Below are 20,299 nucleotides of genomic sequence, written 5' to 3'. Positions count from 1 at the left end.
GGCTTGAGCATCTTAAGAACTAGATCATGAAGCTTTAACATCCCTAGAACAAAAATGCAACTCAGCTGGTTAATTAATGTTTATTGTAGATCCAATTTTGATAATTGTATTGTAGGCTTTAGAAGGGTTAGGAAAAGAGATCATTACATTGCAACATTTCTCAATGCAATAATGTTCTCTCTGGATACCTGAAAACCACAAGCTGCTGAACAGGCCACTCTTGGAAGCTTCGGCACACTCTGTGCAGCCATCCTTGCTCAAGAACCTTTTAGCTCTGTCTAGGCAAGGCCTCATGTTTGCAAGGACTAAATTCTTGTCCAGGACTGTAATGTTTTTAAAACACAGACTTTGCTGTGAGAACATTTTGTTTTGACACACAGCATCAGGTAAACTTAAAATGTCACTGCAAATTACTCATGTACTTGAGAAAAGTTACTTAAAATGTCACTTAATCAGTTTTGGCTGTTGTGCGCTTACAGCAATTTTTAGCCTGTTTGTTTTCTGGGTCTCAATATCCATGCCTCTGAAGAGACCTTTATAAAGATCAGTGTAGGAGAGCAAAAAGTTTGAAAATTATTTTAATGAGAGTTGAGAAAAAACATCAGTGCAATTATGAGCTTTTGTTTTTATCTACTGACGTCTGCAGTTAGATTAGACTTAAAGCAACGCAGAGTTTGCACCGAGAACATGGTGGAACATGCTGGAACAAAGCTATTAAAACCCCCCTAGGTGTCCCCAGTTATAGACTATATTTGCCTAAATTAGAGCTGTGCAAGCTAAAAGCTGCATTTAGGCATTGCTGTTTTCTCACAGCCCGGCCAAGTTTTGTGATTCACCCACAAAATACCGAAGTGCTGGTTGGAGAGAGTGTTACCTTGGAGTGCAGTGCAACTGGGCACCCTCAGCCACGAATTACCTGGACCAAAGGCGACAGAACCCCTCTACCAAACGACCCTCGAGTCACAATAACTCCATCAGGAGGACTTTATATACAAAATGTCAAGCAGGAGGACAGTGGCGAGTACACCTGTTTTGCAACTAACAGCGTAGATAACATCCATGCGACTGCCTACATCATAGTCCAAGGTAAATAATGTTAGGCTAGGAGATACATATTACTTGATATTGTGTGGGTTTGTCTTTTCTTCTGAGTTGAAAGAGCCAAACTAAAAACATCAGGGTTTTTGCTTTTAATTGTACTGTTGTAGTCCATAGGGATGTTGCTATACATTTCACACAGAGTAAGATATTATATACTATTTCCCTGAAAATTTTCATTGATTATTGTCAGAAGTTTGATTTTTTCAAATGTTCATTTCCTATGTTTTGTTTGCATGGAGGAACAAACAAGCAGTGTCAAATTTTTGAATGATTAAATATTTTCTGTAACAGGCAGCAATGCTAGAGATTAGAATTTGTGCCTGGAGAACTAGAAATGGAGTTTTGAATACAGATCTGTGCTACTTTTCTTTTGTAGATACTTCAGTGAATATGGGAACATTTTCTGCTGAGTGTGATAGAAATTATCATTCTGCCAGCACAGGCATCAGCACAGCTTTTCTGCAAAGCAAAAGTCAAAGTATTCGAACTTGTGATCGCAATAATTTTGGTATTACATGTCACTAGTGTGATTATAAAGTGTTTGAGAACATCTATCAAAAGTCTCCTGTATATATAAATAATATTTTTTGCAAACACTTTCATGCTGGAACTTTTATTTCCAAAATACTTTGAGTAACCTTCAAATTTTAGTTTGCTTCTGTTCTCATGATAAAGTCCTTAGTTGGCAAACTGTTAAGACTTCAAATGCCTTGTTAATGAGTTCTAAAGCTGTACAAAGCAACTTGTCTGTGTGGTTCATTCATTTATTATTTACCAATTGATAGTTGTGTTTTGAGAGCTGAACAAATCACTTCTCACATTGGTATTGCACAGTGTTGCTGCAGAATCTGGACCACACTCCACTCATTGCATTCATGGAAGAAAACAAGCAGCTCAGGAAGGTTTTGATTACATTACATTTTCTTCACAATTTAGCTGGGAAGTTCTGAGCCAAAGAGAAGAAAGTATTTTTAATCCAGGGAACACTCTAGTTTGATTCTACAAGTCTTACCTTTTATTTTGGAACTGTGACAGTAGATCCCATGTCTTCACTGACATCAGGGCCAGGTTTTGAGGGAGATGTTCCTTTTGCACAAGTGGCTGCCCTAACTCTCTTCTCTTTAGGAGTCACAATATAAAAGAATTCCATTAGCATCTCTCTTCCCACCAGTATAAACTATTTCAACTTACACAGGAAATAGTATGTAATTTAGTCATGCATTTTTCAGTTGGTTTTTTAAACAGCTTTATTTTCTCTTTGGTAGCTCTACCTCAGTTTACTGTCACTCCACAAGACAAAACAGTGATTGAGGGACAAACTGTTGACTTTCCTTGTGAAGCAAAAGGTTACCCCCAGCCTGTTATTGCCTGGACTAAAGGAGGTAAGTGTGTTCCATTCTTACTTTTAAACTATTAGGATAATTTAGCAGGCATATTGGAATCACTCCTTTATTGAAAAGAACCACATGTATTTGTTTAGATTCTTCAGTCTCTGAAGGGAACAGTTCGTTTTCTGCTTTAGCTGAGAAAGGCAAGGTGTCCTACAGAAGCCAGCTGCCCACACATTTTTCATTATTAAGTAAAAAAGAGTCACTAAAATATATGTGTCCATAATAGATTCCCAATAATAAATGTTTAAGAAATATGAGGCAAATTACATGTAGCAATATGTATCACTGCTGTTGTACTGCAGAAGAAATGGAGATGGCTGTCATTAACTGGAGGTCTGAAATAAGGTGGGATGTGCTCTCTTCAGAACAGTCCAGCCTGTAACTGGCACCAGTGTGCCAGCATCACTGTCACTTAATGCACATTGGCAGGCAAAACAGGGTGCACTCTGCTGACTGTTTTATCAAGTTTTGGCTCTAAAGGCATTACGCCAAATCCAGCAGGAAGAAATACTGTAGTGGATGTTTTATCGGTAAGCAAAATTTCTGGTTGATTCAAGTGAAATAGAGCAGGCAGAACAACTCTTAGGAAATTCTAAACTATGGTACATAAAGCAGATTCTTAACAAACTGTTGATAATTTTGATGCTGATAATGTCCCTGTTTCTCCCTCTACTTAGACTACTCCAGTCAAATGAAATGTCCAGAAAGGGAGGATAGGGTACACACACTGATGTGCCTTCATTTTTTTTATATTCCATTAATTTCAGGGCCATGTGTATTTTTCTGTGGATTCTCTAGGCCTAGGCACATGAGATGAATTGTGTCTTACACACATGGCAATAATATGTAATTAACAGTAACACATGTTGGTGTTTTTATGCCTTCTCATTTGGATGCTTTAGCATGCTCCTTAAATGAAAATACTTATTTCTACTACAAACAGAGAAAATATCAGGATTATGATTGTGTGCATATGTATAATTTGTTTTCTTTTCATGTTTATCTTCTTAGAAGTGAAGGTTTCAAACTTTTTTTCTAGTTTTTTTTCTGGGTTTTTTTTAATGTTTTTTTTATGGGGTTTGTTTTTTTTTGTTTTGTTTTGTTTTTTTTAAAGAAACTTTAATTTTTTCCAGTGTTTTATCAAAGTTAAAACTTCCTGGTTTTCCCTTTTTCTGACACAAATGGACTTTGTTGCTGTAAAGAGCAAATGATGCTGTTGTGTGTTTCAGGAGGCCAGTTGTCTGTTGACAGAAGACACTTAGTTTTATCCTCTGGAACCCTGAGGATTTCCAGGGTTGCTCTGCATGACCAGGGACAGTATGAATGCCAAGCTGTCAACATTATTGGATCTCAGCGAATCGTTGTATACCTGACTGTACAGCCTCGAGGTATGTTCTCCATGTACAGCTGCTGGGAAGAAAAAATAAAAAGAAGTTTTAAGCTTACACTAAAATGCACGGTACCATGTGTGCTTGTGTCCATGCCTTTTTAGATCCCGGGTGGTTTCCAATAAATAACATGTCTGGATACTTACCAGTATTTGTACAGGGTATCATTCCTTTAGAACAGTCTTCTGGGAAGGAGGTTCATCTGATATAGTGGATTTTTGGTAAGAAGTGGAGGTTTGCTTTGAGGATGACAGTATTCCTATGCTTGGGAAAATATTTTATTTTGTGAAAAGTCTAGTTCCAATAAGGCTCTATGCTGTTAGTTAAATAGTGTTATTAACATAACGTTTTATGTCCAAAACCAGAACACTTTATTTTACAGAAGCAGAATGAACTTCTCAAAGAAAAGTAATTCCTTATACTGAAAAAAAACCTGGCAAAAAAAAAGTCCTAAAAAACCAACCCAAAACTCATTTTTATGATTTTCTTCAATTAAATCTAAGTAAGGTACTTCTAGGATAAATTATAATCATATGAACATTCATAATTTATTTAAGTACTTGGATGTTTAACTGAATTCAAGGAGATAAAATGTAATTCAAAGCATTTCTTTTTACTGACCTAGTTTTAAAATGTATATTAGTGAAAAAGGCTCAAATGAGCTTAGAAGTTTGTCAGAAAAAAAATTCTATTGATTTTTTTCTTAGTTAAGAGTAGTATTAGGAGACTGATTTGTCAAAGTTAAGATGATTTTTTTTAACCTATATAAAATGTTAATTAAAATTATATAAAACAAGTATCAGTTTAAAAAAGTTTTATAGCTTTCTAGCTGTGTTAAATTTTACTGGACCTGAGTAAAGTTTAATAAAATATTTTTTTTTGCAACTCAGGTTACAAAATTCAGTCATCAAAAGATAGTAAATACAAGATTGAAGGCTGAATATGCAGCCTTAATTTGGAGGTCTCCACAGATTATTTGCAATGCTGTTGTCAATTGTGCAAGATGAGAAATTTTTTTCTTCTGGGCTTCTAACAAAAGGACTGTTCATCTGAGGAATGTCTAGTCATTGGTCACTGTGGTTAAATCAGTGTTAATGAATACAGATGGATGGTCCAGGTCTGTTTGCTGGCATGATGCAGCTCACATCCACAGACCCAGACTCTCTTACCTCCCAGTGCTGGACAGCTGCCTCTGGATGCCTTGTTTGAACTGGTTTCTGGTCCTTGACAGCCATTTGTGTATTAGCAGTAGGGCCAGATTTGGTTTGTCTACAGTGGAGCCAAATACTTCTCTGTAAAAGCACAGCCCTCCCACTCTCCCACTCCCCGCTGAATATCAGTATCATGACATCAATAACATATCAGTATATGTTCCACCAGAAATAGAATTCTTGATGTCGTCATAATCTTGTATGTGCTTTTCATGATGATATCTGAGTGTCAGTCATTAATCTGGATTTGAAGAAAATAAGAGTTTAAAAATACATTAATTTTATTCACATTGGATTTAGGTAACAGTGCACTCTGTCCTTAGAACTGAAGGTGATTTTTTGATGTTTTGAGGGTTGAGGGTCATAGGTGTAACAAAGGTAGGAGCTCTGTTGAGACTCAGTGCCTCAGCAAGTCAGGCTAAGAGACTCAGTTGAATGAGTTGTAGAAGGTTTTTCTTTTTTCATCTAAGAAATTGCAGTTTTTGCTACTTAAAAAAATTAAAACTTAAAAAAAGTGACAGAAGTTAATGCAATATTCATTCTAATGACTTTGTACAGATTCAGCTATTAACAGAATTTTTTTCAGAGCTCTAAATTAATGGAACTTAAGTGGTTTTGACAACTAGTAGCCTATTACATTAGAAGTTAAGAGTACTTTAAAATCACCCTGAAGCAGACATCAGGAATAAGGTCATAGAATTGTTAAGGACCTTTAAGATCATCAAGTCCTACTGTCAATGTAGCACTACTGCCATGTTCACCATTAACCCATGTCTTTAAGTGTCATATCCACACATTTTTTGAACACTTACAGGGATGGTGACTCTACCACTTCCCTGGACTTCCGTTCCAGTGCTTGACAACCCTTTCTATGCAAAAATATTTCCTTATATCTAATCTAGACCTCCTCTGGTGCAACTTAAGGGCATTTTCTCTTGTCCTGTCACTTGTTACCAGCCCTTCTCTGGACACACTCCAGCATCTCAATGTCTTTTATGTAGTGAGGGGTCCAGAAATGGACACAGGACTCGAGGGGTGGCCTCACCAGTGCTGAGTACAGGGGGATGATCCCTGCCCTGGTCCTGCTGGCCACACTGTTGCTGATACAGGCCAGGATGCCGTTGGGCTTCTTGGCCAGCTGGGCTCACTGCTGGCTCATGTTCAGCTGCTGTCACCAGCATCCCCAGGTCCTTTTCCAGCAGGCAGCTTTCCAGCCACTCTGCCCCCAGCTTGTAGCACTGCAGGGGGTTGTTGTGATCCCAGGGCTCCTGGCTCTTGGCCTTGTTGAACCTCATACAATTGGCCTCAGCCCATCTATTCAGCCTGTCCAGCTCCCTCTGCAGAGCCTTTCTACTCACCAGCAGATCAACATTCCCACCCAACGTGGTGTTGTCTGTGAACTTGCTTAGGGTGCACTTGATCCCCTCATCCAGGTTATCGGTGAAAATGTTAAACAGGGCTGGCCCCAATACAGAGCCCTGGGGAATACTGCTTGTGACAGGCCACCAACTGGGTGTAACTCCATTCACTACCATCTCTGGACCTGACCATCCAGCCAGTTTTTTATCCAGCAAAGAATATACATCCACACCATGGGAAGCTAGTTTCCTCAAGGAGAAAGGAATTTAATCTCTAAAACAAAGTTATAAGCAAATAGAAGCGTGCAGATAGACTCATATAATCGATTAAGAAGCGTTCAGTAACTGATAAAAACAGAGTGCTGACCTGTTTTTTGATCATCTTTTGCACAAGTTGTATTTCATACTTCATCAGTGTATCATTTGGCTTTTTTAGTGACTCCTGTATTTGCCAGTGTTCCCAGTGACATGACAGTGGAGGTTGGCACAAACGTTCAGATCCCATGCAGTGCTCAAGGAGAGCCAGAGCCAGTCATTACATGGAATAAGGTACTACATATTCAGTCATTACAGAAAGGCAGTGGCCTTTCCATCTCTTCATAATGAACTATTGAAAGTGCACATTGTCAATTTGTTGCTTCCTGTGGTGTCTGAAAACATTACCTGAAGTTCAATCAGTAAGTATTTAATATGGAGCATGTATATAGATACTAAACCCGAATTTTATATAGATAAATATACATATGTAGTTATACAAATTATTATGCAGACCAGCTAAAATTCATAATGTATGCCTTAAAAGGTCTGTGTATTTAGTGACAGGTCTGTGTGAATATCCTAATATTCACGCTGTTAAAGATATTATAGGTATAAAACAATAAGAAATACTGTATTGGAGCCACTTTTCACTGTTAGGTTGAGAGCAACCCGGACAGACTTTGTTAACTTTCTGGTAACCTCTTTGATTTCAATTGGTGTAGTAATTGCTATATCAAACTATAGAGTATTAGCAGAGTTACCAATGAATTAATGAGTTGCTAATATTGATATTAATTTTTTCTGATTATATGCTTCTCTTCAACTAATGAATATTAGAAATGTACTTTAATGAACCTTAAATAGCTTCTAAATGCATAGCACATGAAGAACTGATACACATAGAGCTCTTGAGATCTATTTCAATTGGTTAGTTTTGAGAAAAATAGAATACATATGTTCTCAAGAGGTGCTATCTTATTTTTGGGTCATAGATTTTATGTGGTGAAAGCCTATTAAAATACTTTGATATATAAGAATGAGTAATTTTAGAAGTAAAGAAATAACACTGTACAATTTAGCAGTACCTGTGATTTTTCTATGTAAGCTTATCTAAATCTATCTGACTGTGAACTTGGCATACAAAATAGAAATGTAACACGTAAACTAAAAACAGAAGAGAAAAAGATGACAAAAATTCATGTATGAAAACAAGTGTGTTTTGAATAAGTAAACTTTGGGCTTTCCTGCAGGATGGAGTACAGGTAACTGAGAGTGGAAAATTTCATGTTAGTCCAGAGGGATTCCTCACCATTCGCGATGTTGGAACAGCCGATGAAGGTCGCTATGAATGTGTTGCCCGCAATACCATAGGCTACTCCTCTGTCAGTATGGTGCTTAGTGTAAATGGTAAGATACATGATTGGCAGGTATGAGTTAAGTTATTAGTTTTGTTCCAATTGCCTAATCTGTAAGATGAAAAAAAGTTGTCAAAATACTAAATTAGTTATTTTATTCATATTTTTATTTTTCTCCCATGATCCTTTCTTTCTTTCTTTTTTTTTTTCCCTATATAATATGGTAATGTCATAATAGCAATATCTCTAGGAGTTAAGCTCCAAATCCAACTATGATTTGGGCTCAAGTTAATCTTTCAACTCTCTTCTTGAGATATTATTAAGAGCTATTAGAATTTGCTACTCAAATATCCAGTCTACTTTTTAGGGATAACTTGACAAAAAACTTTTCGGGCATCTTGAAAGGGACACTTATAGCACTTTGTTGAAAATTAGGCTGCAACTATTGCAAAACAGTTCAGGAAAGTCATACAGACCTTAAGAAGCTAAAAGAGAAAACAGAAAGAAAAGGAGAATATTTCATCTTGTTCTAATTATTTGAAAGTAATAATGGCAAATAGTAGTTATCAACTATTACTATGTAATAAGTGGCAATAAAGCAGCAAAAGAGGCAAAGGAAGTAACATTGCTACGAAGATTTACCATAGTGCTTTTCTGACTTACTGACTAAAACTGTTGATTTTTCAGTTTAATTTTGATGGAAAATAAAAGAAAACTGTATGATTTCTGTCTCTCACTAGGGAATATAAGATGATATTTTTGTATCTTAGAAAAATTAGTATACAACAGTGATTCCTTCAGTATTTTGAAGACTGGTGTGAAGATTTCTTCAATATATTGGATATTGTTTCCCAGTGTTACTTGAGATGTTCTGTATTTTGTTTACTAAATTGATAAAGACATATTAGTAATTTTTCTAATGTATTGTTAGCCATGGTATCAATCACATGGTATCAATAAAACTGTGATGTTACCTGCCTTAGGTTGCTTTTAGTAGACTATTAATCTATACTTTCTTCAATGAAAAATATTTCTTCAATCTGTAAAGATTATTCAGGAGAAAAATTGAAAGGCTAGGAATCATTCAGTAATAAGTTTCCATCTACATGCATGAAGTCAGTAAAGGAAAGAAAGTCCATGCAAATCAGTTAGTCTGACTACTCTGGAGATGCATAGCAAAAAAAAGTTTTTGTATAGGAAAGGTTAGCTAGTTCTCAAGTCGTTAAGAGCCCTGAAAAATGTAATCATGAGTTGAAAAAAAACCCAGTGGAAATGAGTTTCATTCACTTAGTACAGGTGTAAATTGATCATTCTCATCTGCTGAAATCAGCAAACTACAATACTTGCTGATTTGCAGTAATTAATTGTAATGTGGTTAGTTTCTTCTAAACTGTAGCATAAATAAACCTAAAATTACTGAAACTACACTTAATTAATCTGCAGTCCATCTGAAACTGTGAATGAAATTTCTCCTTCAAACTAGTGGGATATGAGATGCTGTTTTGCTACTCCTGCTTTAAAAACTGAAGCTGTCAGAGGAACAAGGAGGACAAGTGGACAGATTATAAGTATTGGTTAATTGCTGTGTGGATAGTAATGCCATAGCCAGAAATGCCTAAAAATTTGCATGTCAACATTTGTTTTAAACAAGGCAATGTTTTATGAATGTTTCTAAACCAAAACACTTTCCTAAGATTGAGACCGAGTAAAGGCCAGTGTATAGAAACTGGGGACAGGTTTTGCTGTCTGTGTTGGATAATATTTTAATGATGCTTTTCTTTAGTAATTTTCTTCTGTCCTTTTCCGTTGTTGTGTAAAAGTCATTCCCCTTCCCTGCCCAAATAAAAAAAAAAAATATTGTGGGAAACTCTTAGAAGGAGCTTTAACTTCTAATATTTATCAGTCTAAAAAAAGAACTGCTAGCACTAAATAGTCTAAACAACAATCAAGTACTGTATAGTTAACATCTGACCAAGGTTTATAATTCAGCCCATGTATACCATTAGTCAGAAAGATAGCCCTGCAAGTAAACACCAAGTTTACATTTAATGTAAACAGCACTAAGGAAGGTAACCAGTCACCGGATTTTTGCAGACTGCAATTTTGCACTCTTCAAGTCATTCAAGGCACACAAACATTCTGCAACAACTAAAATGTAAAATTTAAACCTGTAAATGACATTTCTTCCTAAAATAAGTAGCTTATCTGATAGTGTTTCTGTATGGTTGCTATTGAAAATGAAGCTGTCAGTCAAGGACAGTTGGTAATCAGGAGAGATTAGGGACTATTGCCCTCAGGCACTGTGGAAAGGGTCAGCTCATTTTGGATGCTGGGAATATATTGCCAAAAGCCTGAGACTGTCCTCAGGGCACAGAAAGGGGCTCCATCTACAGCTGTAGAGTTCCAGGGACTGTTTTATTTGACGGCATAGATGGTTACGTTTGATTAAGTGGGTCTAGACTATGAAAGTCATGTAGACACAATTTAAGCTGCCACTTAGGAAGGAATAATGAAAAGTTGCCTAGGGAAAAAAAAAGCCATGAAAAGCTTGTACACAACGGTTTTTATGTCAGATGATTTTGTACATCTGCTGATTTTATTCCAGTATATTTGCTTTGGACTTTCTCCCTACTTTACCCTTCTTCCTGTGTGACTTTTCCAGTCTAAACACACTCTGGAAATTGTTAGCTGTTGCCCCCAGATCCGGTAATTCTTAATTCAGACTGAAAGAAAGGTTATTAGTCCTAGATACGTTGTACAAACATCCAGCTGCAACTGAGCACTGCATAAAAAGGCCTGTGCTATATTGAGTTTTCAGTGCAATGTCCAGTTGTTAAATAGTGTTTAAGCATGTGATTTTTAATCTAGTTTAAAAAGATAATTTTAAAGTAGGAAACAAAGAAGTGATCTAAATCTAAAAAATATTTACTGCTTTTTTAAGTTAATCTATGTGCCTTATTATACTAAGATCAGGAGAAGAACAATGGTAATTTATGTTCATTCAATTATGTAAATTATGTTCATTATGTACCACTTGCAGCATATTCCTGTAAGCCCTTTAAATTCGTACATTGAAATCAAAGGAGAAATCTGCATGGACTTCAGTGGATATAGGTCAGGCTCTTGATACCAACACCTGAAACCTCATAATACACACACCAGAAAAAAACCCTTAATGATAATAATAATTCACTTTTTTTTTATCATTTACACTTGAAATTGTAGGTCTAATTAATGGACAGCTAAACACTGTATGCACTTTATCTTGGTTTTGAGTTATAAGCTTGATGAATTTTAAGCTTAGGTTAACTTCTGTTTTAAATGAATTTTGTTCTACTTTAATGTGCCTTGCTAGAATTCCAAATAGGTTAAGAATTTTATATTTGGATGAACTAATGCTTAAAGAACAAGGGTTTACTTTGTAGAACTGAAATGATGTCGTGTCTAGACTCTATTTTATGGAAGTATCTTTTAGTGTGTGGCCATTTAGGCAATAACATGTGAATTCCTTTTTCTCCAGTTCCTAATGTCAGCCGAAATGGAGATCCTTTTGTACAAACATCAATTGTGGAAGCAATTGCAACTGTAGACAGAGCAATAAATTCAACACGTACACATCTGTTTGACAGGTATCTCCTTTTTTTTTTTTGCATTGAGAAGTCAGAATTAATTTTGTATATACTAGAAGTACTGGGAGATTTATTAAACAAGAAACCATTTTATTACTTAAAAGACATTGTTAGTGTCTGGTTGGTTCTGAAAATACTAACAATTTAACATGTAAGGATTCCTATTGTTTATACACTCCTGCTGAGATCTCTATTCACTGCAGAAGTTCTTCCGCTGAAATAATGTGTATTAAACTGCTACTAAATATTTAATTACTACTAAATATTTCATTTTTTATTATTTTATTGAATTTTTTTCTTCTTGGTTAGCCTTCCGTTTTGAGATGAGTAACCAAGGTATGTACTAATCACATTGCTGAACATTTACATGATTTATGTAGTATTGTTGTTTTGTAACTCCTGTGTACACTTACTATTTTTTTCCAAATTATCTATCAGTCGTCCTCGTTCTCCAAATGATTTGCTAGCCTTATTTCGATACCCAAGGGACCCATACACTGTTGAGCAAGCAAGAGCTGGGGAAATATTTGAAAGGACATTACAGCTTATTCAAGATCATGTACAAGATGGTCTAATGGTTGACCTGAATGGAACAAGTCAGTATTCTTTCCTTATTTTTCTGTTTTGACATGTATTTACCTTTTAAAGTCATTATACTTCAGGAGACATTAATTTTTTAAGGCTTGGTCCCAACTGCAGAACGATTACATTGAAATCAGTGAAGTATTTGACTTTGCAAAACTTTACCAAATTCCGTCCTTGGTTTGCACATTGTTCTGTATTATAACTCTGAGTTCTCCAAGTGGAGTGTTTTTTCTCATGTTGGCATATTAGGAAAAAGTTCAGATTCAAATTCTTATGCTGGTCAAAATCAGTATAATGGAAGTGCATAACACATCCTGTTTGTTAATTCCCTGTGTGTTAATTTATTAGGACCATTGTCTCATAGCAGAACAGACTTTTCTGTTGTTTGTTAAAAATAAGCAGTGTTTTGTTTCTGTTTCTTTAAGAAAAAACATTTAATATCAGCATGCCATGGCAAGGAGGAAAGATGACATAACAAGAAGGATTTATATACCTTACAACCCAAGGTCTCTGCATGTACCACAATAGTATTCAGAGAATTATTTGCTGCTTTATAAATGTGTGTCAGACTAAGCTAATTGCTTCATTTAACACTGACCTGATGTACTGAGAAATACAGTTCTTGTTGCTTTTTATAACTAGCAAAAAAAAGTGTGAGGTTTAATTTCTGTCTTTTAGGTATTGCATTCCAATCAAACCCATGAAGTCCAGCTGGAGTACATACAGCTAATGTGTGTAGATATATGCGTGGATAGGCTTTAAACATAGGACTGAAGCATTTGGAAAAAATAATAGCGTTTTAGGAGAGCTTTGTAGACTTGAGACATAGCCAAGAACTACACTGACAATCTAGAGGAAATACTTTCACTCATTATATTCTTTTTGATGTTTATAATTGAGTATTTATTGTAACTTCTGAAAACTATAACTCTGACCATGAACTAGCAAGTATTTGTAAGACAAAAGACGGCAAGCTTTTGTGAAGTACTGTCACATTTGCTAGTAAAAGAAGCTTGTTACTCATTATTAGAGCTGAGTAGATAATTTGTGATGAATTGTTTACCACAAATACTTACTCAAAATTCTTTGAAGGCTGATGTTTTATAAGAGCAACCCAGTTTCATTTGGTTCTCTGATTAGATGCATATGCAAGAATAGTGAATATATATGCTATGAATATATAATACTAGCAATAGATAAAATATGATGGGTGAGAACTGGTTGGCTGTTTTTTGCTAGGATTCATAATACTGAAACACCTAAAGTTTCCCAAAAACTGGCATTAAACGCTATGGATACTAGTTAATAAACACAAAATCAGGCAAATTTCTGTGATACTAGAAATTATGTTTGCAACCAGAGCTTGCTTTTCAGACCTACAGAATCCAAAGAAACCTAGCTTTTAGGGAAACTTGAATAGTAAAATAAATCTGTTTTCATTTAAATTGCCCAATATTCTGATTTTTAATAGTAATTTTTGTCCTTATTTCATGTTATTTTGGAATGTAGACCCAATGAAAGGTGTTATATAGCACTTTTGCACTGGAAACAGTTGAGAAATGTGACAATTTCTCAGTCAGAGACTTTTTGTTTGTTGTAAAACCTTTGAATATCCCAAGGAAAGACTATGGGGCCACATTCTCCTCTGCCATGCCAGACTGTATAACAAGGGGAATGGCCACAAGTTGATGCTTTGGAGGTTCAGATTAGATGTTAGGAAGCAGTTTCTCACCAGAAGGCCAGTGCAGCACTAGAACAACTAATCCAGAAAGGTGGAGGAGTCTCAGACTTTGAAGGTTTTCAAGCCCACTAGATCAGGTATACAGCTATCTAGTGCTGGAAACAGCTCCACTTCAAGCAGGAGCTTGGTCTGGATAAGAAGTCCCTTGTAATCAGTATTTCTGTGACTCTACGAAACATCTTCCTTGCACTTTGAAAAAGGTAATATGTGAATTGAGCTAGCTAACTTCTAAGCACTGGAAATGCTCAGCACCCAGCCATTTAGAGAGCAAAGTTAGCACCTACAATATGAGGGGTAATTAAGGAGTAGCAACTGGCATCAGAAAGCCAAAATCTAATCCATAATGAGATATTACATCCCACTTGAAATTCTAAAGAGAGACCCTGAGCCTTTTATTTTAAATTAGTACTGAAGGTCATTCCACCCAAAAGATTCACTCTTAAGTTTTGCTCACAACTTGATTTCAGAAATGGGGGTGGCAACCAGGATAACCACAAATGTTTATTTGAATGAATAATGGTCATAAGCAAAGAACTCCATAATGAATGAAGATCATTTAAACAGGAGTGTTATTATAAAGAAGTTTTCTGGGTGTAGTTCTAGAATTAAACTGGTAGCCAGGATATTTTAATATGCTATCAATAATATCCTCAAAGAGTCTATTTTACTGCATTACCAAGTGGTGCTTACAGGTTTTGCTCTGTGGTTTGTTTTTCTTTTTCCTAGTATGGAATATTCCATCAAAAATTTTCTGTATGTCTACATGAGCATGTTAGCTTTGCCTAATGCAAGCACTAAGTCTCTGATATCTTTGCTTTGACTTGTAAACCATGTGGAGTACTCATAGCCTGAGGCTGAGAAAACAGCTTCCCTGGCTGAGCACCCAGCTGGGCAACTGTGAGCAACCCAGTTCCTTTCAAGGCAAAGATAATGCTGGGCTTTAGGTAGTTTGTTTGCAATTGCCCTGCATTGTGGAAATTGGCAGAGAGCCAGTTGTGCCTAGCACACATTTATGTGTTGAATTTAGATGAAGACCCTTGTCTTTGCAGGCGCACTGGGAGCTCAGGACTAAAAGTAACATTCCCAACTGTGTGCAATTAACTGGTACCAACCTGTTGCAGAACTGCTTTCAGTTCTTATTCTTGAGTGTTTGCCATCATGCTGGGAACCTCTCAAGCCTGTGGGAACACAGTACCACTCTACACTCGCTCATTTCCTTTTTTCCTTTTGCCTTTATACTGCTTATTTGGTTTTATCCCTGACAGCAAGCTTTCCAGGTCAAAATCCGTGATGGTGCATGATGGTTTCTAGTTAGCTAAACGTACATCTACGCTGCCAAATACTCCACCTCCTGGACTTTTTTCCTGGATCCTGGAACCTCATTCATCCACACTCTATATCTGTTAGTCGTTCACGGTGTGCCTTCCACTTTGGATCAGCAGCTCCTATTTGAAGTTGTCCCCACTTACTGTGCTTTGGTGTGATTTGTGATATGGTCTTGAACAATGTGAATTCTTTTCAACGTAAATGAAAATTGGGTCTAGGCCCACATTCAGTCCAGGAGTACAAAGTAAAGATTTTCTGAAGGAAATCTACTCCTGGATAGAGTAGGCATGTCTTACTCAGCAACAAAAATTTCACTTTACTGACACATTTCTGTTGGTCTACACAAGTTGATATTGTAGATGTAGCCAGAATTTTTTCCCCTTGAAATTAAATCCAAATATTACTAAGTAAAAATCACTTTTGCAGTGATTCCTAATAGGCAGCAAGGACAAGGCCCAGGCTGACTCTTCTGCTATTTGCAGTCACCCAACACTGTACTGGGAGGCCTTATTGTCTTCAGTCCTTCCACACACCATCATACCGCAGCAGAGATCATGCAGTTTGAGGCTCTAAAAACATAATTCTAATGAATTACAGTATATTTTTTGTATGTATTATTTTTCTATGAACTGAGAAAAAAACACAGGAAAATGGTAAGTATGTTTTAGTCCCAGAGGTGAATGGTGTGGATTGCAGAGGAAATCTGTGCCAAATGCTACACAAACACTACTTTTCTATAGAAACTTGTCCAGGGTAATGTGAATATGAATGACTCCACAACATTTGTCCTTGAGATCATTCCATGTTTGGCTCTATTGCCAGTGGTTATTTTCTTTTTTCACTGTTTTTTTTTTCTTTTTTCTTAAAAATTGCAACTTTCATTGTAATAAATAAAGCAAAACAAAATAGTAATGTTTAGTGAATGAGCAAGTCTCAAAAGTTAAAGTCTTGATGTCCATTTCAGTGTTACGGACTTTTTTAAAAATGTTTTTACTAAAGTGAGGAAAATGTTCTATTTGTCTCAATATGAGGCTTTTATTTCTGAAAATATCTCAGCTTTCCCAAGTGACCAAATAAGTAATGAGCTCCTTTTGTGATCATTTTGTAAAAGTTGCATTTGAATTGGCATTTTAGAAAGTTTCCTCCTGACCTAGTGGTGGTAAAGTTGTTCAAATGACCTAATGCTCAAATATACATATATGATTATTACTTTTCTTTTCTAAAAATAGGGATGTTTAATCTGGTGGGAAGTGTAAAATAAAATGAAAAATAAAATAGCAGTTCTAATACATTTGTGATCTGTGGGGGGACCATGAGTATAAATTCTCTGATTGTTCTCTTTCTCTCTTTTCTGTTTCAGGTTATCACTATAATGACCTTGTATCCCCACAGTACTTGAATCTGATAGCCAATCTCTCAGGCTGTACAGCCCATCGACGAGTGAACAACTGCTCAGACATGTGCTTCCACCAGAAGTACAGGACACACGATGGAACATGCAACAACCTTCAGCATCCCATGTGGGGCGCTTCTCTGACAGCTTTTGAACGTCTGTTAAAGTCAGTGTATGAAAATGGATTTAATTTGCCTCGGGGAATTGAACCCAGAAGACTCTCTAATGGCTACGCACTCCCAATGCCTCGCTTGGTTTCAACTACTCTGATCGGGACGGAAACCGTAACTCCTGATGACCAGTACACTCACATGCTCATGCAGTGGGGTCAGTTTCTTGACCATGACCTTGACCTCACCGTGGCTGCGCTAAGTGAGGCCAGGTTTTCAGATGGTCAGCATTGCAGTTCTGTTTGTACAAATGATCCTCCATGCTTTTCAATCATGATACCACCAAATGATCCCAGAGTTCGAAATGGTGCACGCTGCATGTTTTTCGTACGCTCCAGTCCAGTTTGTGGAAGCGGCATGACATCTCTCCTGATGAATTCCGTGTACCCACGAGAACAGATCAACCAGCTGACTTCATACATCGATGCCTCCAACGTGTACGGCAGTTCGGACCACGAAGCACTAGAAATCAGAGATTTGGCGAGTCAAAGGGGTCTTCTGAGGCAGGGCATTGTACAGAGATCTGGCAAGCCCCTTCTTCCATTTGCCACTGGCCCACCAACGGAATGTATGAGAGATGAAAATGAGAGCCCAATACCCTGCTTTTTAGCTGGTGATCAGCGCTCTAATGAGCAGCTGGGTCTTACCAGCATCCACACACTGTGGTTTAGAGAACACAACAGAATTGCCACAGAGCTACTGAAACTCAATCCACACTGGGACGGTGACACAATATATCATGAAACACGCAAAATTGTTGGTGCAGAAATGCAACACATAACATTTAGCCACTGGCTCCCTAAGATCTTTGGAGAGGTAGGCATGAAGATGCTTGGCGAATATAAGGGTTATGATCCCAGTGTTAATTCTGGCATAACTAATGAGTTTGCAACTGCCGCTTTTAGGTTTGGTCACACACTCATTAATCCTTTTCTGTATCGACTGGATGAAAACTTTGAACCTATTCCACAAGGCCATCTACCTCTTCATAAGGCATTCTTCTCTCCATTTCGGATTGTAAATGAAGGAGGCATTGATCCGCTTCTAAGGGGATTTTTTGGTGTTGCTGGTAAGATGCGTGTCCCGTCACAATTACTCAATACAGAATTAACAGAAAGACTCTTCTCCATGGCACGTACTGTGGCTTTAGATCTGGCAGCTATGAATATTCAGAGAGGCAGAGATCATGGAATTCCTCCCTACCATGATTTTAGAGTTTACTGTAATCTTTCTTCAGCTCAGACTTTTGAAGATCTGAAAAATGAAATTAAGAATCCTGATATCAGGGAGAAACTTAGCAGGTGAGCCTGAGGTGAAGAAAAAGTCAATTATCTAAATGTGCATGCAAAAACCACAGCTAAATGTCTTATCTAGAAAAAGATACTTGCTAAGAAAGACTTAAAGGGATATTTTAGGAAACTTCCATCAGTAACACAAAATAGATGTTAACAATTTCCATGTGCAGATAATTTCTCTACTTCTACATCTCTGTGAACAGTAAGTTAATATATACTGTATATGTTAATGAAATTATTAATTTGAAATGCCTAGTTTTGTAAATGCTGTTAAATACGAGTGCTGTTTCAGTGTAAGGTCTTATTAAATGCCAACTTCATGCAAGTATTTAGATGTTCAGTTCCATTAATTCTGTACAGTGAAACAAACGTCAATATCGTCCACTGTACTTTCATGTGGACATCCTTAACTACCAGTAATCAGTTCTTCTTTAGAGATTTAGTGTTTGAAATTAGGTCTACATCTACCTGCCACCCCTAGCTTATCTGCCCAAAATCAAGGGCAGAGAATTAGCCACAGCAACAGTAATGGAAAAAGTGTGTACAGAGGGACAGGAAAGAAAAGCTATAAAAAGGAAACAATTCCAAGAAATCAGAAGAAATCTTCTAGGAGAAAAAAACTTGCAGGGTAGACATGCAGATCCACATGGTGTATACAACCTGCATTGCAGGATTTCTTGCGTATACACCCACAGCTTGTTCACAAAAGATGTAGCGCTGTCACTGCATTTTCTCCTGGGAGGTATTTGTATCTCTTGCTCTTAGCTTCACCATGTGCTGATTATTTTGTAAGTATAAAATATTTGTTATTCAGTGTTTGTGTTTTTCAATTTATAGGTTGTATGGCTCCCCACTGAACATAGACCTATTTCCTGCTCTAATGGTGGAAGACTTAGTTCCAGGGAGTCGACTGGGGCCAACTTTGATGTGTCTGTTAAGCACACAGTTCAGGCGTATTCGGGATGGAGACAGGTACATTAAAATACCATGGAAATCAAAATGAATTTTAAATTAAGGATGCTTAATCACAGTTGCAATGTCATGTTTTCAAAAAGACCTCCATTTTATGTTCAATACACATTTAAAACATTGTTAGAAGCCATGATTCTTTATTATATGGTGAATGTCATACTGACCCCCAAAAACATAACAGCCAGCACTTGCTGAGTTTCCTTTTGCCAGATATTCAAGTCACTTACCTTTTTGAAAAGTGCATGATACTTCTCTTGTTGTTATTTAATTATTTATTGGCAAAGAAATTGTGGTTGTTACTTAAGCATAGGTTGGAATAGTATCACTCTGTATATATAACCCCTATGCATGCTACAACACAATCCATTTGTGCACCAAAAAAGTGTTAAAAGCAAACAGGTTAATCCAAAGAACACAATTTGATAATTGTTTTTAAATTATTTTATATGCACATTGTAAGCAATTTCTCATTTTCAGTTTTTAGAGTACCTGAAAGAAGACAATAATCATTTCTCTTGTCACAGCAGCCAGATATCCTTTGCACACTTTCAGTGCACTTGTTCAGCATCTGAAAATCAAGGTTTCCCTCATTTTAACATAATTTGTGGCCTAGAATCCTGTTCTTTTATGGCATGAGAGTACAAAGACTTAGGCTGATTAATTTCATCCTAATGAAAGAGAAACAGAGGAAGAATTAGGAAATTAGGTTTGATTCACTTTATGTAATGTTATTTTCTTGAATTAAGTTATATAAAGGTTTTTTTAGTTTTGTAGTCAATAACCCAAACCTTTTTGTATGCTTTTTGAAAGAACCCCCAAACTTTTTTACATAAAATATGTTTAAAAATTAATCTGTGAAGCATATAACTCTAGTGCCTGGAGGCAGAGAGAGTAAAAGGAGAAGAAATATATGCAGTATGAGCCCCAACTTACTGGTGACAAGTACCTATTTGTGTCACAACAATCTATACTGCTCTTTGTTTGTATCTGTTTGCATTTTTTCAGCAGAAGCACTTTTTCCTGTTTTGTTTTGGTTTTGGTTTTTTTTTATTTTCTGAAACAACATTTAGAAACTATAGGCAAACATTGAATATTTAGGAAATGGGATTCAGCTATCCAAGAAACA

The 20,299-nt window shown here is 36.6% G+C and overlaps 1 protein-coding gene across 2 annotated transcripts in view; it reads left to right on the top strand.

Annotated features, from left to right (window-relative positions):
• Positions 1-20,299, top strand: part of PXDN (peroxidasin) — an 87,490-nt gene that overhangs the window by 50,477 nt on the left and 16,714 nt on the right. For both annotated transcript variants that reach the window (XM_082276820.1, XM_082276819.1), the window contains 9 exons: positions 814-1,086; positions 2,367-2,483; positions 3,722-3,880; positions 6,886-6,998; positions 7,958-8,114; positions 11,583-11,691; positions 12,130-12,287; positions 16,704-18,207; positions 19,039-19,173. In XM_082276820.1, coding sequence (XP_082132946.1) covers positions 814-1,086; positions 2,367-2,483; positions 3,722-3,880; positions 6,886-6,998; positions 7,958-8,114; positions 11,583-11,691; positions 12,130-12,287; positions 16,704-18,207; positions 19,039-19,173 — 2,725 coding nt within the window. The remainder of the gene's footprint in view (positions 1-813; positions 1,087-2,366; positions 2,484-3,721; positions 3,881-6,885; positions 6,999-7,957; positions 8,115-11,582; positions 11,692-12,129; positions 12,288-16,703; positions 18,208-19,038; positions 19,174-20,299) is intronic.

The sequence above is a fragment of the Coloeus monedula genome (genome assembly GCF_965178545.1).
Source record: "Coloeus monedula genome assembly, chromosome: 2".
Taxonomy (NCBI): Eukaryota; Metazoa; Chordata; class Aves; order Passeriformes; family Corvidae; genus Coloeus; species Coloeus monedula.
The sequence above is the reverse complement of the archived record's forward strand: the minus strand, read 5'-3'. Positions and strand labels throughout refer to the sequence as shown.